Here is a 26,300-nt window from a genome sequence, read left to right on the forward strand (position 1 = left end):
CAGTTCTCTGTGGCTCTGGCCTCCCACGGAGCAGGGACAGCTGCTGGGGTATTCACCTGCTTGCCTGCCCACCCACCACGTCCCAGCTGCAGTCATCAGGCTTCTCATTCTCTGAGGTTCCTCAGTGCGGGGCCAGGGCCTGCCCAGACCGCAGGCTGCCCAGCTCCCAGCGCCCGGAGCCTTGACCTGACCCTGGCCTGCTGCATCAGCCCCCCACGGCCCCAGGTCCCCAGGGGCTGACCAGTGCTGCCTCGCTCCTGGCTGCCCTTGGCCCGGGCACCCCATTAGTGCAGGGCCAGAGCCCCATGGGAAGAGGCACCCCCAGAGTGTTCTCCCTGCACATGGGAGTTGGGTGCCATGGCGACTGTGTGGACATGCTGGGGGGCAGGAGGTGCTCACTGAGCAGCCATCTGTGTCCCCCCTCTGTGGCGTCTCATCTACTGGGGAAATCTAATTTCCAGGCTGAATCTGATCATGGCTCTCCTGGCTGCCTGAACATCTCATTGCCTCCCCCGGTTGGCAGGAGGGTGGGCACAGCCTTGGCCCCAGCTGGCTTCGTTCCCTGGCTTCCAGGCGTGCGTGCTTGCTTGTCCCCCAGGTGGGGCGAGCATCGGCTTTTTCCCTTTCTTACCCAGGTTCTGACCACACCAGTGGCACACACTCCTCCCAGCACTAGGGCGCCCCGGCCACCGCGGGGACCTCCAATGTGTGGGTCCTTCCAGTCATTTTCTTGCACATGTGCGCAAGCGATCACACCGGCCCTTCCACGCCTCCCGCTTCTCCTGTTTATGTCCTTTTACCCACTTCCAGTTGGGGTTCTGGTTTTCTCTTAGTGATTTATAGGAGCACCCTGTAGGTTGAGCATGTCACTTTACTGTTGGACGTTATGAATGTTTGATCCCAACAAGCTGATTGTCTTTTGGTTTTCTTTGTGGTTTCTTTCTCTGTTATGGAAAGTCCCAAACACACGAAACTTTATAAAGAGACTCGTGTGATGGGCTCCATGCACCTGCACCAGCCTCCACTGTGCTGAAGTCACGGTCCAGAAGTGACAGTGGCGCCCATCATTCTATCAAAATGCTCACTGCACATGTTGCTGCAAATGCACTCATTTAAAAACATGACCGTCTTATGTGGCACTTCCTTTTGGACGTGGAGGGATGTTTCATGCTCAGAGTCACGCTAGCACCTTTTTGCTTGGTGGTTCCTTCCATTGTTAAAGGCTGAGAACAGCCGTTCCCATCCCAGGCACGGCAAGCTGGGCACTGCCTGTGAGTGACTGTGGCCTGGCACACGTACACGTGGACGCCACCCTGTGTGAGCCCCAGTCCCCCTGTGCCAGCCCTACCCCTGGCCTGGGCACAGTGTCCAGCCCTGGGGGCTTGGCCAGAAGCCGTCCCTGAGGCTTTGGGCTGCATCTGAACACAGCAGGGCAACGGGGCAGAGGCCTGGCCTTCCAGGGTGGGGAGCAAGCTCTGTGTGCTGGCAGCTCCCACACTGTCCCCCCAGGCTGAGAGTGGGCTGTGGTGGGTAGAGTGTGGGGTGGGCAGCGGGAGGAGGTTTTATGGGCACCAGTTCCCCTGTCCCTGCGGGGGCAGGGGCAGCCTGGCCATGCTCTGCTGGGTGGAGCCAGGGCCCCTCCCCCGCAGGCCTGACCCTTAGGAAATTCCTCTAATTCCTCAACCCAGATTGGACTCAGGCCCCATAATTTGATTTTCCAGAGCAGGGCTCTGGCTGGACTCCTCCTGAGGAGGAATGTCTGGGTCAGCAAGACGACGTCAAATGTCAGTTTGATTTCAGGGGGAACATTCAGCTTCCACCGCAGGCTCTTCCAACTGTGCCTTCGCTTTCCCGACAGAGCGAGTGTTGGCCACAGTTGCCCTCCAGGGCCAGGATGCTGGGGCTTCCTCCTCCAAGTGCCCACCCAGCCCCACAGCGCACTCTGTTCCCCCTCATCCACTCCTGCATCCACCCAGCTCTGGCCTTCTGCCTACCAATCCCTGCTGTCTGCACCCACCCTCAGCCACCCATCTGTCTACCCTTCAGCTGGCCCCATCCTCTCCCCCTCCAATCACCCCCATCCTCCACCCTCCAGCTGCCCCCATCCTCTCATAACCACTGGCTCACCCTTCTGTCCACACTCATGTTTCACTCACCTCTGCCAGCTTCTATGCAGCCTCCATTCTGCCCCCATCCTTCCATCCTCTCACCTGGTCACCACAGACCACCATCTCCTCACCATCCCCCATGTACCCTTCCATCCATCCACCCATCTGTCCATCCATCTATCCCCCATCTACCTTCCATCCATCCACCCATCTGTCCATTCATCCATCCCCCATCTGCCTTCCATCCATCCACCCATCTGTCCATTCATCCATCCCCCATCTACCTTCCATCCATGCACCCATCTGTCCATCCGTCTCCCATCCCCCATCTGCCTTCCATCCATCCACCCATCTGTCCATTCATCCATCCCCCATCTGCCTTCCATCCATGCACCCATCTGTCCATCCATCTCCCATCCCCCATCTGCCTTCCATCCATCCACCTATATGTCCATCCATCTCCCATCCCCCATCTACCTTCATCCATCCACCCATCTGTCCATCTCCCATCCCCCATCTACCTTCCATCCATGCACCCATCTGTCCATCCATCTCCCATCCCCCATCTGCCTTCCATCCATCCACCTATATGTCCGTCCATCTCCCATCCCCCATCCACCTTCCATCCATCCACCCATCTGTCCATCCATCTCTGATCCCCCATCTACTTCCATCCATCCACCCATCTATCCATCCATCCATCCCCCATCTACCTTCCATGCGTCCACCCATCTGTCCATGCAGTTCCCGTCCCCCATCTACTTTCCATCCATCCATCATCCCCTAACTACCTTTCCATCCATCTTCCATCTATTATCCATCCACCTACCCTTCCATCTGTCCGTCTCCACCCCCATGGTGGCTTACTCTTCCCCTGGAGGCCTCTGTGCCTCTTGCTCCTCTGCCCTGGCCCCCATTGCCAGCAGGAGTGTGGAAACCCTGGGAGAGTCTCTGGGCTGACACCACCTGCAGTGGGTGAGTGGCCAGTTTCCACTGTTGCTGGGTCTGGGATATCATTTTGTTTTGCAGTTTATTTTTTCAGAGTTTAATCCCAGGCTCAACCTTCCCAGCCCCTCTCCAGGTTGCTGATGTTCTTTGGCCTTCACATGGGGTGTCCCATGGACCTTGAGTCTGGTCATGCTTGAGGCGTGCAGTGTCGTGTCTGTCTTATTGCTGAGTCAGCTCCTGGGGCGGGCGTTTCGTAAGCAGCAGCCTCCTTGAGTCAGTGTGATGCTGGTTGCCGACTCTGGGTGGGGTTGTAGGGGGTCCCACTGGCAGACAGGTGAGTTCACAGAGGAGAGCCAGGGCCTGCCTAGGCCTCACAGCAGGGCTCTTTTCTGTGTGCCCTGAGGTTCTGCTGGGCCCTGGCAGAAGCATGTTCTGTGCCCCCCAGCCCCCAGGATAGGCAGCTGGGAAAAATGTCTTTGAAGTCCCGTGGTGGATCTTAAAAATTCATGAACATTTTGCCTCCCATGACACCACGTATTTGTGTTAGTATTGAGTTACCAACTGAAAAGCTGTTCTGCGGTTCTGGGCTGGGTGACCTGCGTCAACTCATGGTCCTGTGCGTGGGCTGGGGCCTTCTCTGCTCTGCCTAGATGTCACCTTGGGCTGCTCTCCAGGCCATTGAGGTGCTGATCTGCAGCCTGCAGGGCTCAGGGCATCCTCCTGCTGGGGTAGACGTGGCTCTCCCGTGAGTGGCTGCTGGGATCTTCCCTCTAGCTAGCCAGTGTTTCAGGATGTCACCTGGGAGACACGCAGTTATTTTGTCCCAGCTGAGCTGAACTGGGCAGTGGAAAGGTCAGTATGGAGTGGGCCTGGCCACCTTCTCAGTGTGGCCTCAGAATTCCGGGCCCCCAGCCAGCCCCCAGCTGGAGCCAGTGGGCCCCAGAGCTGGGGCATGCTGGAGGGGCTCACAGCAGGGAAGCTGTCCCCAGGCCTGGTCCTGCTGGATGGGGGTGGGGGAGCACAGTGCGGGTAAAGCCAGAGGTCAGGAAGGAACCCATGTCTCTGCACAGGGAGGGAGGTAAGCCACCTCTTGTCCACATGGCCACCAGCTGCCCTGTGGTCCTGATCATTGCCACCTAGGGAGAGTGTCCCATTCCCTTCTGGCCCTCGGTTCTGAGGTTCAGCTGAGACAGGCAGATGCTGCAGATAAGACTCGGCTGAGGGCTTGGGTGAGCTGGCTCCTGCCACCCTGGACCCTACCTTGCCCACCAGCAGGTCCAGTCCGTACACTCACAAGGCCGAGTGTCTACACCAGGGCTGGAGCCCGTGGGTGGGCAGTGACGGGTGTGTACAGGAGGGCTGCATGATCATGGTGTGCCCATGGTCCTACAGTTTGTCTCTTACGCCCTGGTATCCAGAGGACCCAGTCTGCACACTTCATCCCTGCAGCGCCTCCCCTGCCCTCGGGAGTTTGGTTCGTTCTTCCTGCTGTGGCTTACTTAGCAGCTCCTCTGCCCCACCAGCTTCCCTGCAAGGTCACGTTGGCAATTTGATTTGTGTGACAGGTGCAGGGAAAGCAGAGAGCAGCTTTGGGGCATATGCTGGCCTCTTGCCCTCGCTGGGCCTCAGTTTCCCTAGCTGTTACAGTGGGGCCGGGCTCCATGGTGCCCCTTCACGACTCGGAGGTGTACCCATGCCCCCAGACTGAGTCCATGACCCTGCCAGCACTGGCGTGGCTCAGCCCAGCCTGGCTTCTCCTCTCCAGGGCTCTGCCCTTGCAGCTGCCTCCCTCTGGGCCAGTGGACAGCACTGCTGGCCCCTTGTGTTGGTGCAGGGGCCAGGAGTGCATGCAGTTGGCCTCAGAGGGCTGGCTGGAGGGGACTGGCCTGGAGGAGGCCCTGAGCAGCGCCAGGCACTGGGCCATACTCACTGAGCTCCAGGCAGTGGGGCCGCATGGCCCACACCCCGCCTGCTGCTGGGAGCCTAGGTCTGAGCTCCGCATACTTGTCCTGCTTCTTTTGCCCATGAAAAATAAACAGGCTGCATAGCCAGGGAGCAGGCAGCAGAGAAAGAGCTGGCTTGTCACTGCAGCTGCCAATCCCCGGCCTGCCCCACCTGCTCCCCCGGGGCTCTGGGGCCTCCCGGGGCAGTGCCGGGCCAGGGCCCAGCCAGCCTGACCTTGCCCCATCACTGGGCCTCAGACTCTCGGGCCCTGCCCTCCTCTGCTCGATCATGTGTCACACACTGGCCACTTCCAGGCTTGGGTCTCTAACTTCGTGCAGCCCCAGCCAGAACCTCGGCCAGGCTTGTCGTCGGTGTCCTCTCTGCCCCGTGGAGCAGACACTGCCCTCGTTCCTGGCCAGTGCTGCCGGGAGCCCTGAGGCTGTGGTCACCTCAAACCTGCCTGGATGTCCCAGGCACCTGGCGGCAGTGGAGCTGCTCCTCACTCCCTGCTTGCTGCCCGCACTGGCCCTGCCACTTGCACGGGCTGTGTAGCCATGCACGGTCCCCTACCCTCTCTGGGCCCTGGCATCCACTTCTGTGAGACGGGGCTGGGTGCCCTGTGAGATTGGGATGAGTTGGCAGAAGCTATGGGTGGCAGAGGGCCTGGGCAGCAGTGAGCACTCGTCATGCCAGCTCTTCCTGCCCTTCCCAGGGTGCTCTGAGATGCTCAGTGCTGTGGTTCTGCTGGGTCTGACAGGAGGTGGAGGAGCCAGGTCAGAGCCCCAGGCCCCACGGGAGTGAGCTGGCGGCTTCCGGCCAGCCTTGGATTAATGGCTTTTAATTTAGAATTTAATCAATGTGGCTTCCCTCCAGAGAGCTGGATGCTGTGGTCTGGGAGTAAGTTGTCTGATCTGTGCATGGGGTGGGCAGGGGGCCTGCAATGGGCTTGCCCAGCCGCTGCCCCGCCCTACCTTGAGCTTGCTCTGCTTTGCCCACAGCTGGCGGGCGCCCTGGTCATGGAGGACTGCAACGTGCACTCGGCCGCCAGCATCCTGGCTTCGGTGAAGGAGCAGGAAGCCCGCTTCGAGCGGCTGACACGAGCACTGGAGCAGGAGCGGCGCCATGTTGCCCTGCAGCTGGAGCGTGCCCAGCAGCCTGGTGTGGGCAGTGGTGGCATGGGCAGTGGGCAGCCCCTGCCGATGGCCTGGCAACAGCTGGTCCTGCAGGTAACAGCCTAGTGACTTGGGGAGGGTGAAAACAGCCAGGTGGAGAAGGATTCAAGGAATCCTGGTGGACCACAAGCCAGCATGCATTGCTTATTGCAAGACCTGCTGGGGCTTCTGGGGAGGAAAGGAAAATGGGATCCCAAGGGTGTTTGATGGTTCGTCCATCCATCCATGAGATACATGCATAATGCACAGACCAGCATGGGTACACATTCAAAGCCAAATTAATGTTTTCAGAGGACCCCAGACCTATTGGGGAGCCCTCTTTCCCAGCCCCTGATACTGAGATGCCTCCAGTGGGCCTGGGTGCTGGGGCCATCCCCACAGCTACCAGACTCCAGACATTGCCAAGGGTGAAGTTTGCACCCCCAAATTGAGGGGGGAAGCAGAACAGCCCAGTCGGGCCGCATGGGGACAGGGGCAGCCAGTGACCCTGAGGCTGCCCCTCAGGCACCGGGGTGCTCAGTCCAGCCCTCCCAGGCCGGAACCGGCTCAGTTCTCCAGCCCACCAACAGGCAGTGTGGGAGGACAACAGCACCCTGGCCGGCGCCCTGGCAGAAAGATTTTCCCACAGCCTGGAGCTGCCCCGACCTCAAGGATGAGGACTGCCAGACCTCGGCCACTGCCTGTCCCCCGCTCCCCCCCGCCCTTGATTTTGTGTATTCCCAGGGCGGCAGCTGAACTGGCCAGGCTGGCAGGGATGCCGGGGGCGGGGGCCACATTGGGTTGGCCAGGCCCAGCCATCTTATGCCGGACCTGCTTCCCAGGGTGATATCAGCAGGAAGTGCCTGGTGGCCTACCTGTGAGCCACAGGCGCAGAGCCAGGGCTGAGGTGGGGGAGCGGGGGCAGGGGTGCTGCTGCTGTGCCCGCTGGGCTGCCCCCTGCCCTGCATGCTCCAGCAGGAAGGGTCCCCTCCTCCAGATACCCAGCTGGAGCAGGGCTGACCCCCACCTGGGGGGAGGGGCACCAGCAGGGGACTTGCCTCAAGCTCAGCCAGGGTGGGTACATGGCCGGGCACTAGCAGCTGGTGAAATTGAGAAGACAGAACCAGCTTGAGCATAAGATCCGAGCCGCCCTTCCCCGGGGGAGTGTTCCGGTCCTCCTCCGCGCTGCCCGGGGCGGCTCCACACAGGGCTGCCCTGGATGGAAAATGCGCGAGGCCAGTGGTCAGGGCAATTCACCCTGTGCAGGTGGGGAAACTGAGGCTCAGGGGCACACAGTGGGCACCCAGAGTCTCGGGCATGCTGGCCTGTGTCCGTGGCACATCTTGGCAGCAGACAGTGGCCCCAGGAGAGGCTCAGTTTCTGAGTGGGTCTGGGAGAAGGGGGTGGCAGCCCCTTCTCTTGCCGCACCCGCTGAGCCTTCCTGGCCTGGTCCCAGCTCTTTTCATCTCAGAAACTGTTTCCTAGTTCATGATGCTGGAGCTGTTGGCTTGAGTCTATGGGGTAGGACCCAAGAAGGTGGCCCCAGCCTTGCCCCTCCCCCTTCCATTGTCCCCCAGCAGAGCCAGGCACCCCAGTGCCTGGCCGCAGGCACATTCACTCCAGGCTAGGGGCGGAGTGGGGTGCACCCTGGGTTTCTGTGCCTGAACCCAAGACACAAAACGGGTATCCGCAGTCCCCATCCAGCTGCGTGGGGGACAGTTCCTTGGAGCCCTGTTCTGGGTGGGGGCTGGGCAGGGGTCCGAGGCAGGACCTTGCAGCACGGACATTGCCATGACTCCTGTCTGGTTGGGCTTCTTTTCCCAGCAGGGGTAAACTGAGTCTCAGCCAGGAGAGCGTTTTGTGCCTGTGAGGGTGGCCTTGCACTCTGTCCCTCACTACACTGGCCCCTGCCCTGTGGGAGCTCAGTTTCCCCAACTCTGCAGGCGGAGGGGTGTGTGTGCACATTTACCAGGCGCAGAGCGAGGCCTGGGAAAGAGGACTCGGCTAAGGTCACTCTTGGGAAAACGTCACCCCGGCCGCCAGCAGGTCTGAAGCGCCCAGAGCCAGGGCGGGGGCTTTGGGGGAGCCCCTGGCCCGGCCCCGCCCGCGCCGTGGGGCGGGACCCGGCGCCCGCCCCGCCCGCCTGGGCGCGGCCCCGGCCGATTGGCTGCTGGGCGCGACCGCGCCAGGGCCGCCCCGCGGGGACCGAGTCCGCGGAGCCGAGCCCGAGCGGCCGAGGCGCCGGAGCCGAGCCCGGTCCCGCCGCCGGCGCCGCCGCCTCCGCTGCTGGCCCGCGCCCCGAGCCCAGGCCTGATGCCGGCGGAACTCAGACAGGTTGGAGGGAACTTGGCTGGGGGGTGCTGGCCCGGGACGAGCAGCGGGGGTCAGGATGCCGCCAGCCTCGGGGGACCCGCTTTTGTTCCTCAGAGCCGCTGGCCTGAGGCGGCTATTGTCTGCCTGCCACCCCGCTGTGGCAAGCCGGGTGGGGTGGCGGGGTGAGGAGCTGCCCCCTGGGTGCAAAAGGTGGCAGGGTGCACCGGCAGGCAGGGAGGGGCCTCTGGGTCTGGGCGTGAGTCCCCCCCAGCAGAGTGACCCTGCCCGTGTGGAGCGGGCAGGGACCCGGGTGGGCGCATCCCAGCTGGCTCGGGACAGGTGCCGGCGAGGAGGGTGGGGGCCAGGGCCTTCCGGAGCAGTTCCTCTCTGTGCAGGAGCCAGGCTGAGTCTGGAGAGGGAAGCCCGCTAGGCCTCCTGCTCCCTGGGGTCTTCCTCCCCGCCCCTCCCCGCCCCCGTGTGGACTCTGGGGACTGGAGCTTCCAGAGCTTTCATGGAAGCCCTCTCTGCGCATGTGAGGGGAGGGGTGGAAGCTGGCCCTGCCCACGTGTGGATGCAGGAGGGGGTCTCCAAGGAAAACCCAGGCCCTCTGCCTCCCCAAACCAAGGGGGACTGGAAGGCAAGGGGCAGCCTGCACTCTGCTCAGAGGGGGGCCAGATTCAATAACAGGCAGGGAAACGGAGGTGGAGCAAAGGGGAGACCACCCCAGACCCCCTGTGGTGGGAGGCAGGTCTCCCACACACCTGCCTACTTGGGCAGGTAGGTTCTTGCCTGTTGTACAGTCCTGGTGTGACCCCCAAGGGCCCGGCTGCTGCCCCAGAGATGGAGGGGCTGGCTAGGGGGAGTCATAATCACAGTGTGGTGGATGACCCAAGGCTGGGCTTGGGAAAGCCCAGGTGAGTGACAACCTTGCTCTCCTCCCCACCCCAGCTTGCTCTCCAGCATGGCCTTGGCCACTCTGCCCAGGGCCATGCCCGGGCAGAAGCACTGCTGCTGTGCAGAGGTGAGCTCCTGGTCCTGAGAGCTCGGCCGAGCCCATGGGCACCAAGGGAGAGGGCGTTTTGTGGTGGCCAAGGCTCGCTGATAGCGGGAGATGCCAGCCTGACTTGTCCCGGATTCTACCCAGGAGGGCCATGCTGGAACTGTCACTCCCTCACCCCTCCATTCATCTAGTGGCCGTCTTGTCCCCCCGGGAGCCTGGCCAAGGATGTGGGAGCCAGGTGTGCAGTCTCACTTCAGCCTCTCCCATGTATGCCAGCAAGACCTTGGGCAGAGTGAGGTACTCAACCCTGCAGTCTGCTCTTCAGGATGCAGACCATGGGTGCTTGTCTATGAAGTCCAGGTGGTGGGGGTAGATGGGCATCTCCAGACCCCAGCTAAGCCCTTCACCCCCAAATTAGGACTTGGCTTGTTTCCTCTGCCCCTTCCTCCGCCATCCCTGCTCCCACCTGGAGGCTGTCATGGGCCTTTGCCCAGGTGGCAGTCCCTCTGTGTTGGTCTGCATCTCGAGTTTCTGCTCCCTACGTCCTTGTATCTGGATGTTCCCCGGTGCTACCCGGCACGTCCCATGGTCCCAGCACCCTGTGTCCTTCCCATCTCCCTGCAAGGAGGCTGAACCCCAGGTCCGTGATGGGGCACAGAGCCCTTGCACTGTGCTCAGCCCTGTGCCTCTGGGGACCCTGTTGAGAGCAGTGGTGGGTGCGTGGGTCCACCTCTCTGGTCACTCCAGCCCCTCTCACAAGCCCAAGGGAGCTCATGGGAAGCCCCAGGCCTGGGCAGCAGCCCCTCTCCGGGCTGGGCCTCAGGCATCACAGATGGGAGAGCCACGGGAGGGCTTTGCACAGCAGAGATGAGTGAGGGGAGGCTGGGTACAGTCCCTGCAAGAGGGGCAAGGGGGGGCCCAGGCTGGGGAGGGGGTAACAAGAGAACATTGGCAGGACGCAGCATGTTGGGTTGGCCTAGGGGTGGGATGTCCAGGATGGTGCCCTTGTCTAGGGTGCAGAGGGGAGTAGCCTAGAGTCGGGTCTGGGGCAGAGGCTGTGTGTGAGTGCAGGGCCAGGGGCAGAGTGGGCCAGCCTGGGCAGGTACATGAGAGTCATGGTGCCATGGACTAGGGCACTGGGGCCAGGCAGGGATCCAGGTACCCCAACCAGCCCCTCTGTCGAAGACCAGCTGTGTGCTGGCCCTCGGCCCACCATCCCACAGCCCGAGCCACAGGATGGCCTTGGGCCTCTCACTACCCTAGGCCTCAGTTTCCCCATCTGCCACCAGCTCTAAGACCCCCAGAGTGGACACCTGGGTAGGAGACTGAGAGAATTGGTGGCTCCTGTCCTTGTGTAGTGAGAGTATGTGAGGCCTTGCATGGGTGAAGGTCTGGACACATGGGCGGGAGACAGGAGGACGCGTACTTCCCAGTGCCTTTGGGAGCAGTGGGTGCTGGCACTCGATGTGCAGTCAGGAGAGCACACAGGTCGCTGGGCCTGGGCCTGAGTGCCTGGCTGGGTGCTCGGTGCACGCGTGTGTCCAGATCCCTGTCCCAGTGTCAGCGTGTGTGCCCAGGCTGTGTAACGGGGCCTGGGCTTTCCCGTGATCACCGACTGACTCACGCTCCTGTCCGGGTGAAGTCATGGTTTGTTTTTAGCTCCCTGAGGTCATTTGTCAGCAGAGACTCTGGGGGCCTTGGGACCCCGCTGCCAGCCTTGCCGGGGGCCCTGGCTCTCCCGGACCACCCAGCTCTTGCGTGGTCAGTCCCTCACCACAGCCGGGGTAGGAGGGGTAAGCTGGGCCGCAGAGTGGCATTAAGGTCCCCAGATATCTTTCCCTTCCTTTGCCCTTTGCCCCCACCACTTAGCTAGGGAGGAGGGGCCTCTCCTCTGACTGTTTAATGTATGCAAATGTACGTAAATCTGAGGGGCCACATCCCACCGGCAGTGTCCTGGGCAACATCCCCTCAGTCTTGGTCCTCCCCCAACCCCGCCCCACCACTGAACTGCTACTTCTTGGGGGGCCTGGCCCCTCGCTTGAGCCCCAGGGCCCTGCAGAGAGAGCTTGGGGTCTGACATGTTCGCCCCCACAGGGGCCACGTGGGATGGGGCAGCCGGGCCCCAATAGTGGTAGGCCGCCCTGTGCTGCCCTCTGCTCCAGAACAGCCCTGGCTCCCCAGGGCCCTTGGAGGAGAGCCTGGCAGCCTGCCACTGTCCTCACCTGGGCCTCAGTCTGTTTCTCTTTCCCAGGGAACAGGGTGCCCTCTCCACGGCCAGGGCCCCAGCAAGCAGGCACCCACCACCCGCATCCCAGGACAGGGGCTAGGTGAGACTCAGAGGCCCCCTGGCCAGACTGTCTTCCCTGCGGTGCCCGAGACACCCCCCTAGCATTGTGACATTCTGGGTGAATCCTTTCCCCTGAGTCAGGCCTCAGTTTCCCCATCTGTAGAGTTATCTATCATCCTCTGAGGTCCTGCTCCGGCCGGGGAGGGGAGGTGCATTCTGTGGCCTCTTCTTTCCTGTGTCAGCAGAGCCCAAGGCCTGCACCTTCCTCGCTCCTCCCTGGACCCCCGCACTGCACGATCAGGGTCAAGCATTCCCCCAGGGTAGGACCCCGACCTTGGTGGCCCATCCTAAGGGCAGCCCTGGCCACCTTGCCTGGCTCACCTCCCAGGCCTGGGATGGGCAGAGTCCTGCTCTGGAGCCAGGTGGAGCTCAGAGTAGGTGCAGGCCCCTGGGGGCCCAGGCAAGGGATGCACCCTGCAAGGCCTGGGGCCCGGGCCACAGAGCGAGGCCTGTCTTCCTGCTGACTTGGCTCAGGCTGCCCCAGAATGTGTCCCCCTCACCCGCCCCCACAGCTTGGGTTTCAGCCCCTGCCTGTCCTAGCCTGGTGCTGGTCCCTGATACTGGGCCGTGTGGTCCTGGCGCCTGGGCCTGTGTGGTCAGAGGCACAGGGGCAGACTGAGGGTCTCGGGTCCCCACACCACTCAGCATAGAAGGGGTCGGGCCTGGCTCTGATGTGGGCCAGTGTGCCCTCTTTGTGCCTTAGTTTCCCCACTGATGCGTCTGGCCAGTAGGCATGTGGGCCTCCGAAGGGCCTGTGCTCAGAGCAGTCTCGCTTAGAATTGCACTGTGGTCATCTCTTGCAGGATGGTGGCAAGAGTGGCCCTGGGCCTGAATCCACCATTTTCTAATATCCAATACAACAGGGTCTCAGTCGGGGGGGGTCTGAGGGAGGGCCAGGCCCTGCCCACTTGACACCTGAGAATGCCCGGGGTGGAGGGAGTGAGGATATTTTGGTGCTCTGGGTGCACAGGGCATTCTGGGAGTGGATATTTCTGCCTTTTGAGGGCGTCTGGCTGGCCTTGGTGGCAGGAGTCTGGGCGTGGCCACAGGAGTCAGTGACTGGCGCTAAAAACGCCCCTCCCCAAGGCTTCTGCACTTGGGGCTTCTGGGGTCGGCCAGGGAGGAGACCCGTGACACCATGAGGGCCCTGTTGGGTGGCAGGTGACCTCGGCGGGGGGTGTCCTACAGGTCCCACCTGGAGCCTCCTCAGGCCTGGAGGAGGTGGCAGCCAGGCCTTGCAGGTCAGCAGGCCAACCCAAGACTGCGCCCCTGGGACCTGTGGCCTTACCTGCTAACTCAGCCCGATGAGGCCTGGGGTGGGGTGACAGGGCAGGGTTACTGCCTCAATGTTCAGAAGGCAAGGACAGGCCACTGTCCTCACTGGCTTGGGTGGGGACAGGCCCTGGGGTGAGTGGGCCTGGGGGCCGGGAGGAGGCACACGCTGAGGCCTGCTTGGGGCCCTGCGTGCCCGGCTGTCTGGGCAGTGGGTCCTGCCCACCAACAATGCCCCTTGCCCCAGGAGCAGAGCCCAGGCCACCAGGCCTCGCTGGCTGCCATGCCAGAGGCACCCGAGGTGCTGGAAGAGACGGTGACAGTGGAGGAGGACCCCGGCACACCCACGTCTCACGTGTCCATTGTCACGTCCGAGGACGGCACAACCCGGCGCACCGAGACCAAGGTACGGCTGGGCCCAGGCAATGGGAGAGCGGCCGGATGGCTGCCCCGGTGCCGTCTGCAGAGTGGGCACGTGAGCAGCCCCCTAGAGGCCGGCCTGGCCCCACCACAGCAGTTTCCAGGACTCTCGGGCCACCCAGCCCACCTGCCACCTCCCTGTCCACCAGGTTACCAAGACGGTCAAGACGGTGACCACGCGGACGGTACGCCAGGTGCCCCTGGGTCCAGACGGACTCCCCCTACTGGACGGTGGCCCCCCGCTGGGCCCTTTTGCTGATGGCCCCCTGGACCGGCATTTCCTGCTGCGTGGTGGTGGCCCGGCGGCCACACTCTCCCGAGCCTACCTCAGCAGCGGGGGCGGCTTTCCCGATGGCCCTGAGCCCCGGGACGGCCCCAGCTATGGCAGCCTGTCGCGAGGGCTGGGTGTGCGGCCCCCACGCACTGGCCCCCTTGGCCCGGGCCCTGCTGATGGATGCTTCACACTGCCGGGCCGCCGTGAGGCCTTCCCTGCTGGCCCTGAGCCCGGGCCACCCGCTGGCCGCTCCCTGCCTGAGCGCTTCCAGGCAGAGCCGTATGGCTTGGAGGACGACACCCGCAGCCTGGCCGCCGAGGACGAGGGCGGCCCCGAGCTGGAGCCTGACTATGGCACAGCCACACGGAGGAGGCCTGAGTGTGGGCGGGGCCTTCGCACCAGGTGAGCACCCGTCCCCCGTGCTTGCCGCCTCCTGGAAAGTCTGCCTCCGGCCCCCCAGCCGCAGGAGAGCCCACAGGCAGTCGAGCTGCGGGGGGTCGAGTTAGTCAGGTACACTTTAGTTTGAATCAGCCCAGCTGTTGTCCAGGAGAGCAGCCAGGGCAGGCCCCGAGGCAGCAGAAGTTAGGCTGGGCGCCCTCCCTTGGGCCTAGGGCATGGAAGAAGCGGGTGACAGCGCCCGACACCTGCTGCCTTTGCTTCAGTCAGGTGGCCCGAGCACCAGAGGCCCCCGACTCTCCCCTGGGCCTTGGTTTCCTCCATGCACGGCAATCACTGGAGTCCAGAGCCTCTGGTTCTGTCCCCTCTGGCCTCAGTTTCTGGATCTGCAGAGTGGGAATGTGACCACAGCCTGGGTCTGGATTCCACGGTGTGACCCTGGGCGAGTCCCCTGACTGCTCCAGCCACAGTCCCTCCCCTGGGAAGTGTTTGATGATGACAGCCCACAGGGTGACTAATAGCCAAGGACATCCTGTACCCTGAGGGGTGGTGACCTGAACGTCCCTCGGATGGTCCCATTGGGATGGCTGTAGGGACCGATACAGAGAGCCACCCACTGCCCCACATCCTGACACCAGCTGGAGATGGGCCTTGTGGGAAGATGGGTGGTTTTGTGGAAGGAAGGTGCCCCTCCCCAGTTGCAGACAGACATTCCGCAGAAACATGTTTGGCTCAGGATGGAGGACACTGCCTGTGACAGGAGTGAGTGAGCTCCCTGTCCTGGGGGGGATGCGAGCCCTTGTGGCTGTCAGCTGGGGTTCAGCTCTGTCCATGGCTCTGAGTCCATTCTTGCTGGGCTGGATGTCACTCTCAGCGCTCCCTCCCTTGGGGCCGAGGTACAGATGTTCGCAGCCCAGCCCTGCTGGGTGAGTTCACGGTCCCCTGGAGGGGCTGTGGTGGGCAGCTCGGAGGCAGGGCTGGCAGCTGCTGTGAGGATGTCCACGCACCCCGCTTGCCTGCACAGGGCCTATGAGGACGCGGCGGATGACGGTGGCGAGCTGCTGGATGAGCGGCCTGCGTTCCCAGCGGTGACGGCACCCCTGGCCCAGCCGGAACGGGGCAGCCTGGGCAGCCTGGACCGACTGGCCCGTCGCTCACCCTCAGTGGACAGCACCCGCAAGGAGCCACGCTGGCGGGACCCCGAGCTTCCTGAGGTGCTGGCCATGCTGCGGCACCCTGTGGACCCCGTGAAGGCCAACGCGGCCGCCTACCTGCAGCACCTGTGCTTTGAGAACGAGGGTGTCAAGCGGCGCGTGCGGCAGCTGCGGGGCCTGCCACTGCTCGTGGCACTGCTGGACCACCCTCGGGCCGAGGTGCGGCGCCGGGCCTGCGGGGCGCTGCGCAACCTCTCCTACGGCCGCGACGCTGACAACAAGGCCGCCATCCGGGACTGCGGTGGCGTGCCTGCCCTGGTGCGCCTGCTGCGGTCTGCCAGGGACAGCGAGATCCGGGAACTTGTCACTGGTGAGTGGGCCCAGCTGCGCTGGCCACCCCTGGGAAGAGAGGGGGGCGTGAGGCTGAGCCGGGGAGGTGCACTCAGGGCTTGTGGCCAGGGAAACACCCAGGTTGTCAGGTGACCCTGCTCTGGGACAGCTTGCCTGGGAGGCAGGTGTCAGGCCTAGGTATTAGGGTGGGTCCCCAGTCCCTCTGCCCTTAGGCAGGCCCCTCCGCATGGCCCCACATCCCCACAGCAGCTGCCCTCGGCCCTGCACCTTGTAGGATCTGAGGGACAGACAGAGCCACCTGACTGTCTCCCCGAGGCCTCACCCGCCCATGGTAGCAAAGAACGGGGGAAGGGACAGCCCTACCATCCCCCTCCTCTGGGGCTCCCTGCCAGCTGGGAGCTGTGGCCGGGTGCTGTCACACATCTCGCCCAGGCCAGGCCAGCCCCAGAGCCTCCCCTGGCTTTTGTCACTTCCTGGCGTTCTGTGTGAGCTGGGGCACGAGGAGGGTGGGGTGGTCCTGGGCCCGGCCACCTGGGCAGGGAGGGAGGAGGGATGCCTGTAATCAGCGTGGTTGGCTGATCACATCCACAGGCACGCTCTGGAACCTGTCGTCCTATGAGCCCCTGAAGATGGTCATCATTGACCATGGCCTGCAGACACTGACCCACGAGGTCATCGTGCCCCACTCAGGCTGGGAGCTCGAGCCCAACGAAGACTCCAAGCCACGGGATGCCGAGTGGACGACCGTCTTCAAGAACACGTCAGGTTGCCTGAGGTGCGGGCAGCTCCTGCCCAGGCTGCTCCCACGGGGTGGCTGGGTGCCTGACCACACACGCCTGCCGGCCCATCCTTCTGGTCCCCGGTGGCGGGGAGGGTGGTGAGCGCCCACATCTCGGGCTTCGGAGCCACGGCGCAAGTCTGGATGTGAAGTGAAGCCTGGCGGGGCTGTACTCACCCCAAGGTCTCCCCGCTCTGCGGTGCCTCAGCCCTGCCCAGCGCCCAGCCCCCTACCCCTCACCATGACAGCAGGGAGAAGCTGGGACCCTCATTTCCATCTGCCTTGGGGGCTTATCCCACCTCCCTGTGACCCCTGCCTCTGGGGACCCCTTTAGAGACCTCTCAGGTCCCACAGCCTGCCTGTCCCTCAGGAGGTGCCCCTGCAGCCCTGTGGGGTCCTGACCTTGGGGCACAGGAGGGCCCAGAGCCATTGCTGGCATGGGGGTGGGGGACACAGAATTGCCTCTTGGGGCCCATTTCTGTTCCTTTCCAGTCCAGATGGGAGCCAGGGAGCCGCCTCTTCCCCAAGGAGCTGCCAGGCTTGGGTCTACCTCCTGGGACCAGGGGCTGGTTAGGCCCCTGGCCCCCTGTTCCCTGTGCCCAAGGCTGGGTGTCCTGTCCCAGTAGGCCCAGGGTGGCAGTCGGGCCTATTCAGAGATGAAGACAAAGCAACTGAGGCTGGGGTGTGGCTGGGGGGTTCCTGTGGGGGCCAGGGGTCACCAGGCCTGCTCTTGGCCACCCAGGAATGTGAGCTCAGATGGCGCCGAGGCCCGGCGGCGACTCCGGGAATGTGAAGGGCTGGTGGACGCGCTCCTGCACGCGCTGCAGTCGGCTGTGGGCAGGAAGGACACGGACAACAAGGTGGGCCAGGCAGGCCGGGCCGTCCCGCAGCCTCCCACCGAGGATGGGGGAGAGGGCAGCGCAGGGATAGGCCCTTGGGCAACACAGTCTGGGGTGGGCGCTGGACGTGGCCTACCTCACAGTGGCCACGCTGTGAAGCAGGTGTAGTCCTCCACAGTGAGGTTCGGGCCTGTGTGGCCCTCGCTGAGGCCCCCATCCCACGCTTCTAGGACCACGGTGCACGCTGGCTGAGGGCCTGCTCTGTGCCTAGGGCTCTTGGGAGGGTGGCAGCAGTCCCCATGCCCAGTGGCCCTGCCCCAGCCGCTGGCTTCTCCCTACAGTCAGTGGAGAACTGCGTGTGCATCATGCGGAACCTGTCGTACCATGTGCACAAGGAGGTGCCTGGGGCCGACAGGTACCAGGAGGCCGAGCCTGGGCCCCTGGGCAATGCAGCGGGCCCCCAGCGCAGGAGGCGGGATGACGCCAGCTGCTTCGGTGGCAAGAAGGCCAAAGGTGGGTGGGTGAGGCTGGGGTACCACTCTAGACCCCTGCCTTGGCTGAAGGCTGGCTGAACCCATGGCAGGCAGCAGACGTGGGCCGGAGGACAGCTGGTCAGTTCCCAGTGGGCAGGTGGGGGAGCAGAGGATGGTGCACTACCCCGGGTCACAGCTGATGGGCCCGAGCGTGGGACTCAGACCCCATCTCCCCCATCTACACAGGGGGCCCCCCAGGAGGGCACAGGGGAAACCACGAGGTGGTCCTATCTGTGCCCAGCCCAGACCCTCCACTCTGGGGACGGGCTCTGAAAGCGCCACCGATGGTGCCACCTGATGGCCACTCACAGAGCAGCTGTAGACCCTGACCAGCCCACATGGCAGCCCCCACGCCTGGGCAGTCACCCTGCACCCCTCCGCCATACCTGCGGGTGTAGGTTCCCGGTACCCACATCCTGGTGGCTGCAGTGGCGCCTGTGCACTGCCTTCACCTGCCCCACTGACCCCCGACCTCTCCTCCCTGTCTCTCTGGGGGGCACGCAGCCCCCGGAAGTAATTGGGGTGAGGTTCCACATGCGGCCTGCTCAGTCCAGGGTGTGTAGTGGGAAGCCGAGGCCTTGCGGGAGGGCGTGGGGGTGCCGCCTGCTCAGGCTCCTCTCCTCTCTCCTGTGCTTCCTCCTGCTGCCCAGAGGAGTGGTTCCATCCAGGTGAGTCCTTGCTTGTCCTGCAGTCCCGGCCTGGCACGTGCAGTGGGCTCCTGGGAAGGGGGAAGCACCTTCCAGCCTCAGGGCTCTGCGCCAGCCCTGGTCTCAGCACCTGGCCGCCATGTTCATGACAGTGGCAGGAATGTGTGCCCCGGCTGTCCCTAACCTCAGATTTGCAGAGGGTGGGCAGGGCCCAGGGTGTTTGTCCCTAGGGGCACCAGGGAGCAGAGTCTGCCCCTCTGATGGAATGGAGTGGTGTGTGGCTTGGGGAGACAGCACAGCGGTCCCATGAGGGTGGGCAGGGTGGGGGCCCAGATCATCTGAGCTCAGCTCTGCTGCCTTCTGGAAGAGAGAAGCTTCCTCGTCTGATATGGGGAGGGTGGCTGGGGGCAGCCAGCTCGCTGTCTTGGAGGTGTGCACGCTCGGGCCCCCACAGTGTTGCCTGGGGCTGCTGTGGGCTTTCAGCCTGGGCATGGGGGATTCTCCTGCCCAGTAGAGCCTGGGACAGTGTCCTGGCCCTAGACTGGGGGAGTTTTCCCCTTGGGAAAGCTCTTGGCCCAACCCTGCCTCTTGTGTGACCCAGGCAAGTCCTATCCTTGTCAGCTCTCAGCTTCTCTGCTTGTACCTACCTGCCACCCCACCTGGGCTCCTGGCTGCCTCAGCTGCATGCTTAGTGGCTGCCAGAGAGCCACTGGGAGGGTCTGTGTACAGCTCTCAGCCCCTGGTGGGCGATGAGTCACAGGGGATTGGGGCAGGGCTGGGATGTCCCCAGGCCCCACTGCCACCACTGTCCTCTGAGCCAACCCACCTGCTCAAACTCTGGGAGCAGGGCTCTACTGCTGGCCTGGACACAGGGTGTTCTTTGGGTCCTGGTCAGGAGAGGGCTGTGCCCAGCCTTCCTGACACACTCCTGTCCCCGATGGGGCCCACCTGACCTGCCCCACCTTGCCTTCCAGGGAAGAAGGACGGTGAGCTGGACCAGAACTTTGACACGCTGGACCTGCCCAAGAGAACCGAAGCTGCCAAGGGTGAGTGGGCTGAGGCAGACCCTGCACCCTTGGGGAAGCCTGGGTCTAGCATTGTCTCCGCGGTGAAGCTTTGGGCCATCAGGCAAGGATCAAATGGGGAAACCGAGGCCCAGAGGACAGTCCAGTCCCAGGGTACCTGCTGGAGTGTTGCGAATCAGGGTCATTTCAGGGAAGGTGGGTCAGGAGGCAGAGAGGCCAGGCGCTTGCGCGGCCACACAGCAGGTACAGGTAGGTGGGCAGGGTCGGGGGAGCCCCCCAGTGAAGGCAGGGCCTCCAGTGCCAGCCACAGAGCCGGGGTTCATGCGAGGGGGCCAGGAGCTGGGCAGGCATGGTCAGACCCAGGTCCAGGGGCTGGGCCAGAGGGAGTCAGCGTGCCCAGCTCGTCCTTCCTGTCCTGGGGTCTGTGGGGTCCTGCGGTGCTGGCCCTCGGAACCAGCCTGAGGGAGAGAGGTCTGCCCTGGTGGGGCCCGGCCGGCCCGGCCAGCCCTGCAAGTGGGGTGAGCCGGCAGGTCCCCAAGTCGGGTGGAGGGGAAGGGCCCTGCATGGGGGTTTGAGGACAAGCGTTACATACAGGCCGAGTAGCGGGTCTGTGCAGACACCCCGAGAGGGGTGCGCATGGAGTGTTTGGGGGCTGGAGCACGGCAAGCACCGAGCACCGTGTGTGAAGACTGGGGAAGGGGTGTGGGAACGGAGTCAGGACGGGAGAGGGAGGCAATGTCCGCAGCCAAGCAGAAGCCCCCATGTGGGCTGCCTGGGCACCTCCTCTCTGGAGACTGCGGGGCACCGGGCCAGGCCCAGTTGCTGGGGAGCTTGGAGTGGTCCCCGGGCAGAGAGGGTCCTGTTGCTAGGGCAGCTGCGCTGGTAACAGCCTCAGTGGGTTTGTGCTAGGGGGGCCCTGTCGCCAGGGAGATTGGGCTCTGTTGCCAGGGGCGGGGCCCTGGTTGCACAGTCTGTTCCTTGTGAAGGCGTGTCCTGTAGCGGGAGGGCGGGCCCTGTTGCTAGGGCGTGGCCCTGGTTGCACACTCTGTCCCCTACAAAGGCGGGCCCTATTACCAGGGGGCCGGGTCCTGTTGCCAGGGGCGGGGCCCTGGTTGCACAGTCTGTTCCCTGTGAAGGCGGGCCTTGTCAGGGGCGTGGCCCTGGGTGCACAGCTTCCGCTACTTACTGCGAACCCGGGTCCTGTTGCCAGGGGCGCGGCCGTGGTTGCACAGTTTCAGTTACAATCAATCCGGGTCCTGTGGCGGGGGGCCGTGTTGCTAGGAGCATGGCCCTGGTTGTACAGTCTGTCCCCTGCGAAGACCGGCCCTGTTGCCAGGGAGGGTGGGGGTTGTTGCTAGGGGCGGGGCTCTGGTTGCGCAGCTTCAGTTACCAGCAACCTGGGTCTTGTTGCCAGGGAGGACGGGCCGTTTTAGGGTCATGGCCCTGCTCCGTCCCCAGGCCCCCGGGCTGCTCCTGCTGCCTAGCAGGTCCCATTGACTAAGCTTCAGTTTGCTCCTCTGTGAAAGGGGGCCGCTTTCCTCCTTTGTGACCAGGCTGATAGTAAACAGTATTCTGTAGCTGCTCCACACCCGTTCCTGGCCCCAGCTCACCCTGGCCCTGGGTGGGAGGCAGTGATGGGTGACCGTGGGTGAAGGCTGTCTGCCTCCCTAGGCTTTGAGCTGCTGTACCAGCCTGAGGTGGTACGTCTTTATCTCTCCCTCCTCACCGAGAGCCGGAACTTCAACACTCTCGAGGCCGCCGCCGGCGCCCTGCAGAACCTCAGCGCGGGCAACTGGATGGTGAGGGCCGTGGCTGGCGGGAGCTGAAGGGCCCCAGCGCCTCCCCAAGGTCAGGGAGGTTCAGGGCATGTGGGCTGCAGGCTGCGCCCTGGGCGCGGTGGGGAAGCTGCCCGGTGGAAGTAGGGGAGCAGGAACAGCCCGGGTCCGGAGGTGGGAGCGCGCCTGGCCTGTGCAGCTGAGCCCCCCCCCCCTATAGTGGGCCACCTACATCCGGGCCACCGTGCGCAAGGAGCGCGGGCTCCCGGTGCTTGTGGAACTGCTGCAGTCCGAGACCGACAAGGTGGTGCGCGCGGTCGCCATTGCTTTGCGCAACCTCTCGCTGGACCGGCGCAACAAGGACCTCATCGGTGAGGAACTGGCAGCGCAGGCCTGGGCGCGGAACCGGGCGGGCAGCTCTGGGGTCCTGCCGTCGGGGGCCTAGTGATAGGGTGGTTTGGGGGTCCTGGTCCCATCCCTTTAGCTCAGCCCCCTGTTCGTGGGGGTCTTGTGAGTCCTCGGGCTCGCCTGGCGGCATCCCTCGCGGGATCCCTGCTCCATCTCGGAGGCTGGGTGGAGGTGTGCCCTAACCCCGCCTCCCCACCGCCAGGGAGCTACGCCATGGCAGAGCTGGTGCGCAACGTGCGTAATGCGCAGGCGCCGGCTCGACCCGGGGCCCGCCTGGAGGAGGACACCGTGGTGGCAGTGCTGAACACCGTCCATGAGATAGTGTCCGACAGTCTCGACAACGCGCGCTCGCTGCTGCAGGCCCGCGGTGTTCCTGCACTCGTGGCCCTCGTCGCCTCCAGGTGAGGGCAGGGCGGTGTTGGGGGCGGCTGGGGAGAGTAGAGTCCGCGCTGACCCGCCCCGCTGACCTGCCCCGCCTGCCGCAGCCAGTCCGTGCGCGAGGCAAAGGCGGCATCGCACGTGCTGCAGACGGTGTGGAGCTACAAGGAGCTGCGCGGCGCTTTGCAGAGGGACGGCTGGACTAAAGCGCGCTTCCAGGTGCAGCCTGCCCGGGCCTCCCCTCACTCCACCAGGTCGTGTCCCCAAGCCAGTGCCCCAATCTCAGTCTCGTCTGTGTTTGTGTCTCCTCAGTCTGCAGCTGCTGCTGCTAAGGGACCCAAGGGGGCACCGAGCCCTGGGGGCTTTGATGACAGTACGCTGCCCTTGGTGGACAAGAGCCTTGGTGAGTGCTGGCTGGTGGAGGGTGGCGGGCGGAGTAGACAGGTCTTCTGCCACCAGATGGTCCCATAGTTGGTCTCCTGGGGACTCCCCGTGGCATCTGCGTTTGTGTCACGCTGGCAGCGGGGGTTGTCCCCTGGCAGAGACTGGGCAAAAGGAAGCAAAGGCCCTAGTATCGGGGCATTCAGGGTCGCCGAGGCCAGCCCTGCTGCGGTCTGTCTGCCCTGGCCCCCCGGCCGCTGTGGGCGACCAGCCACCTCCCTGTGCCTTGCAGACAGTGAGAAAACAGGCAGCCGAGACGGGATCCCCATGGATGCACTCGGCCCAGGTGAGTGCAGGCATGCTGGGGAGGGGCTGAGGTCAGACGTGGGTCTGCCGGCTCCGTGGGTTGACGGTGGGTGGTGCTGGTTGGAGAGCAAAGATCTGGGGTGCTCGAGAAGTGAGGGGCAGGGCCGCTAGGGAGCCGTCCGTGCCCAGCCAGGGCCCCCAACCGGCCAGCTGAGGGGGAGCTGGAGGTTGAGCTGCCATGAGGGACAGGCAAGGACCACACTCCTGCGAGGTAGGGGCTGGTGAGAGGTGGGGCTGGCACAGGCCTCCGGGACAGGGTGGGCGGGAGCCCTCTCCCAAAGCCCCCTGTCCCTGGGGCCCCACATCCAGTCTGAGAGGGAGACCTGCCCTTATAGGCCCACTGCTTAGAGTCCCTTCCTGCCCCTGCCCCACCCCGCAGATGGATACTCCACGGTGGACCGGCGGGAGCGGAGGGCTCGGGGCGGTGGCTCTGCAGGGGAGGCCTCTGAGAATGAGCCTTTGAAAGTAAGTGGCTGTGGGCAGGTGCCCAGGGAGGCTCCACGCTTGGGGGTGGCCTGGAGCGCAGCCCACGCCTTGCTGAGTCTGGTCTGAGCACTGGGGGCTGCTGGGCTGTGGAGCCAAGCCCGGGGAAGCCCTCTCACGGCAGGCAGTCTGTGGGTGCCAATGGGTTCGAGGCTCGCACCCGCTAGAAGGGGAGGGGGCCTGCGACAGCCCTGCCCAGCCACACCCTGCGCAGCCCTGGGGAGCCTGTGAGCAAGTGTCTGCCCCCTTCTGCATGCGCATGCCTGGGTGAGAGCAGCACCCGCCGCCTGCTCCATGCCAGTCCCCAGGCTTCGTGCACAGGCCTGTGTGTGTCCATGCGCCATCCCGGCCCGTATGAGCCATGCCAGCTTGGCTCCCCCCAGCCCTCAGCGCCCCCCGTGCTGCCTTGGCAGGCCCACCGTCATAGCACTCTGGCCTCGGCCCGGCCCCCTGCCCAGGCCCACCCCGTTGTGAGCTCCGACTAACCTGCTCTGTTGTGCTTCTAACACCCTCGTGTCCACCTGTCCGCTGTGCGCTGCAGCTCGACCCTGGCAGAAAGGCCCCTCCCCCTGGGCCCAGCAGGCCCGCGGTCAGGCTGGTGGACGCCGTGGGGGACGCTAAGCCTCAGCCCGTTGACTCCTGGGTCTAGCTTGCATGCCTGGTACGTTCTCTCTCAGGTGTCCATCCACCTGTTTCCCGTCCTCTGGGCGGGGGCTTCCCACTGGTCCGCTGTCTGCATGCTCCGCTGTGCCTGCACGCCCCCTGCGGGACCCCGGCCTCCCGGCAGCGGCCCAGACGCAGGCATAGGGAAGGCCAGACCAAGGTCAGAGAGAGAGGGTGCTCCTGGGCCCGCAGTGCCCTCTCCAGCACCGTGGGGTGAAGGCCTTAAGGAGACGGGGCCAGAGCAGGCCGGTCCTGTACCCTCAGATGCCCGGAGCACAGGGCCCCGTGAGGACCAGCAAGTCAGGATCAGCCGTGCAGTCGTGACCCTCGGGGTCGGCCCGCACCACGCACGGCAGCTGCCTCGTCCACATCCTGTCCACGGAGGCAGCCGCCCTGCGGGGAGGTGGCGTTGGCCCGTCCTCCTGGCTTGGCCCCGCCGCCCGCCCACGTCTGCACTGTTCTCTTCTCCCTCTACAGGGCCCAGGCCCAGCCGCTTGTTCTTAGGGATTGGATCACCCGCGAAGGGCCGTCCTGAGCAGACCCTGGGTGGAGCTCACAGCCCCCTGGCGGCAGGGGTTGGCAGCACCTCTGGTCCGAGCCAGGGCCCGACATTGTGGGCACCCTCACTCCCTCCCTCTGCTCTCCCCACCTGCCCCCCTAGGCCTGAGTTAGCTGTTTACTGACAGGGTGCTGTGTGTGCGCTCCAATCTCCAGATAAGGCCGGTTCGGCTGCCAGGGCGGGGCCCAGGGAGGCGCAGGGGATGGCGCTTGGCTGCGCTTTGGGGCTGGTGGGATAGGAGAGCAGAGCGTGCCCCTGCGTAAACAGTGCCTGAGAAGAGCGGGCTGGACCTGGGGTGGAGGCCCCAGGGGCGCGCAGCCAAGCAGGGAGGGGGGCAAGGGAAAGAGGTTGGACTTGGAGGGTGTGGGCGCTCCCCTGGGCCACCCTGCACCTAGGCAGACCACAGAGGGAGGCCTGGCCCCAGGAAAGGCTTTGAAGACAGCAAGATGGGGGCCAGTCTACACGTGCCCCCTACCGCCCGTGGAGTCCTGCAGACGCGTGGGACCCTGTGCAGTGATGCCCTTACCTGCGCTGATTCTGGTGGGGCTGAGGCTGCAACATCCACCCAGAACCCTGAGTAGCAGCGGCGGCAGGGGGAGTGCTGTTCAGTGCCTGCTGTTTGTGATTTAAAAACAGAAGAAAAACACTGACAAAAAGCATTAAAAATGAAACCAAAATAAGACTGTATTGGTAAACATCTAAATTTTTGTAACAAAATTTAAAAATTAAAAAAATGCGACAAAGGAACTTCTTGTTCTCTGTGGCTGGGATCCTTGTGGCCAGTGATGAGGGCTGGGTTGTCTGGGTGGCGATGGCCCCAGCCTGGGCTCTGTTCCTGGCCCCTGGGTTCACCGCCGATCTCTCCAGACAGCCGGAGAAGGGGGCTGGCTTCTGGGGGCTTGGCATGGGCCTTAAGCCCGGGAGTGGGGTCCTGGCCAGGGCTGGTCTGGGCACGGGTGGACTCAGCCAGGACAGGCTCAATCCTTGTCCCTGGTCTGGGATCTGGGGCCGTGGAGAGCCTTGGAGGTGGTGGACAGTGTACCCACTTGCGGAGCAGGGGCAGCCCTGGGTTTAGGTTACACAAACCAACGCCATTTCACTGCTTCACCAGCTGGGCAGCCCAGGAATGCCGTGGCCAGTCCGAGCCTCCTCTCCCATGAGCAGGGCCAGGTGGGCTTGGGGAAGGTGCTTCTGCTCAGTGCCACACGGGGACCCAGAGGGGCTGGCACCACTGCATGGCCGTGTCCACCTGTCCCCAGCGCCTGTCTGGTCAGAGACACTGTGAAGGCTGATACCCCATCCCAGTTTCCTGGGCAGGCAGATATCCTGTGGGTGGGGCTAACAGGTGCCCCTGGCCTGGTCACAGGAGGAGCAAGGCTGTGCCCCCAGCTATGCCTGGGAGCCCCTGGGCCAAGCATGACACCAGGACTCAGCCAGCCATGGGCCTGGCCTGCAGCATCAGTGTCCCATGAAGGGGCCTTTGTAAGGCTGGGCACAGTGTCTCATGTCTGTAGTCCTAGTCCTCTGGGAGGCTGAGGTGGGAGGATTGCTTGAGGTCAGGAGTTTGAGACCAGCCTGAGCAATAGCAAGACCCCGTCTCTACTAAAAATAGAAAAAATCAGCCCGGCATGGTGGCGCATGCCTGTAGTCCCAGCTTCTTGGGAGGCTGAGGCAGGAGGATCACTTGAGCCCAGGAGTTGGAGCCTGTAGTGAGCTCTGATGACGCCACGGCACTCTAGCCCGGGTGACAGAGTGAGACTCTGTCTGAATAAAAAGACGGGGGGGGG

The 26,300-nt window shown here is 64.0% G+C and overlaps 1 protein-coding gene across 2 annotated transcripts in view; it reads left to right on the plus strand.

Moving 5' to 3' along the window:
- Window positions 1–25,260, plus strand: part of ARVCF (ARVCF delta catenin family member) — a 47,090-nt gene extending 21,830 nt beyond the window's left edge. The window contains exons 3-19 of one of the 2 annotated variants that reach the window (XM_045535162.1): window positions 5,999–6,226; window positions 13,331–13,489; window positions 13,653–14,179; window positions 15,198–15,697; window positions 16,270–16,453; window positions 17,199–17,316; window positions 17,637–17,808; window positions 19,450–19,521; window positions 21,172–21,299; window positions 21,496–21,646; window positions 21,886–22,084; window positions 22,169–22,280; window positions 22,374–22,464; window positions 22,735–22,788; window positions 23,188–23,273; window positions 23,833–23,952; window positions 24,432–25,260. In XM_045535162.1, coding sequence (XP_045391118.1) covers window positions 6,017–6,226; window positions 13,331–13,489; window positions 13,653–14,179; window positions 15,198–15,697; window positions 16,270–16,453; window positions 17,199–17,316; window positions 17,637–17,808; window positions 19,450–19,521; window positions 21,172–21,299; window positions 21,496–21,646; window positions 21,886–22,084; window positions 22,169–22,280; window positions 22,374–22,464; window positions 22,735–22,788; window positions 23,188–23,273; window positions 23,833–23,940 — 2,871 coding nt within the window. In that variant the 5' untranslated portion in view covers window positions 5,999–6,016 and the 3' untranslated portion in view covers window positions 23,941–23,952; window positions 24,432–25,260. The remainder of the gene's footprint in view (window positions 1–5,998; window positions 6,227–13,330; window positions 13,490–13,652; window positions 14,180–15,197; window positions 15,698–16,269; window positions 16,454–17,198; window positions 17,317–17,636; window positions 17,809–19,449; window positions 19,522–21,171; window positions 21,300–21,495; window positions 21,647–21,885; window positions 22,085–22,168; window positions 22,281–22,373; window positions 22,465–22,734; window positions 22,789–23,187; window positions 23,274–23,832; window positions 23,953–24,431) is intronic. The other variant, XM_045535164.1, reaches the window with a different exon arrangement.
- The last annotated feature ends 1,040 nt before the right edge of the window (window positions 25,261–26,300 follow it).

Source organism: Lemur catta, chromosome 21, assembly GCF_020740605.2.
Source record: "Lemur catta isolate mLemCat1 chromosome 21, mLemCat1.pri, whole genome shotgun sequence".
Taxonomy (NCBI): domain Eukaryota; kingdom Metazoa; phylum Chordata; class Mammalia; order Primates; family Lemuridae; genus Lemur; species Lemur catta.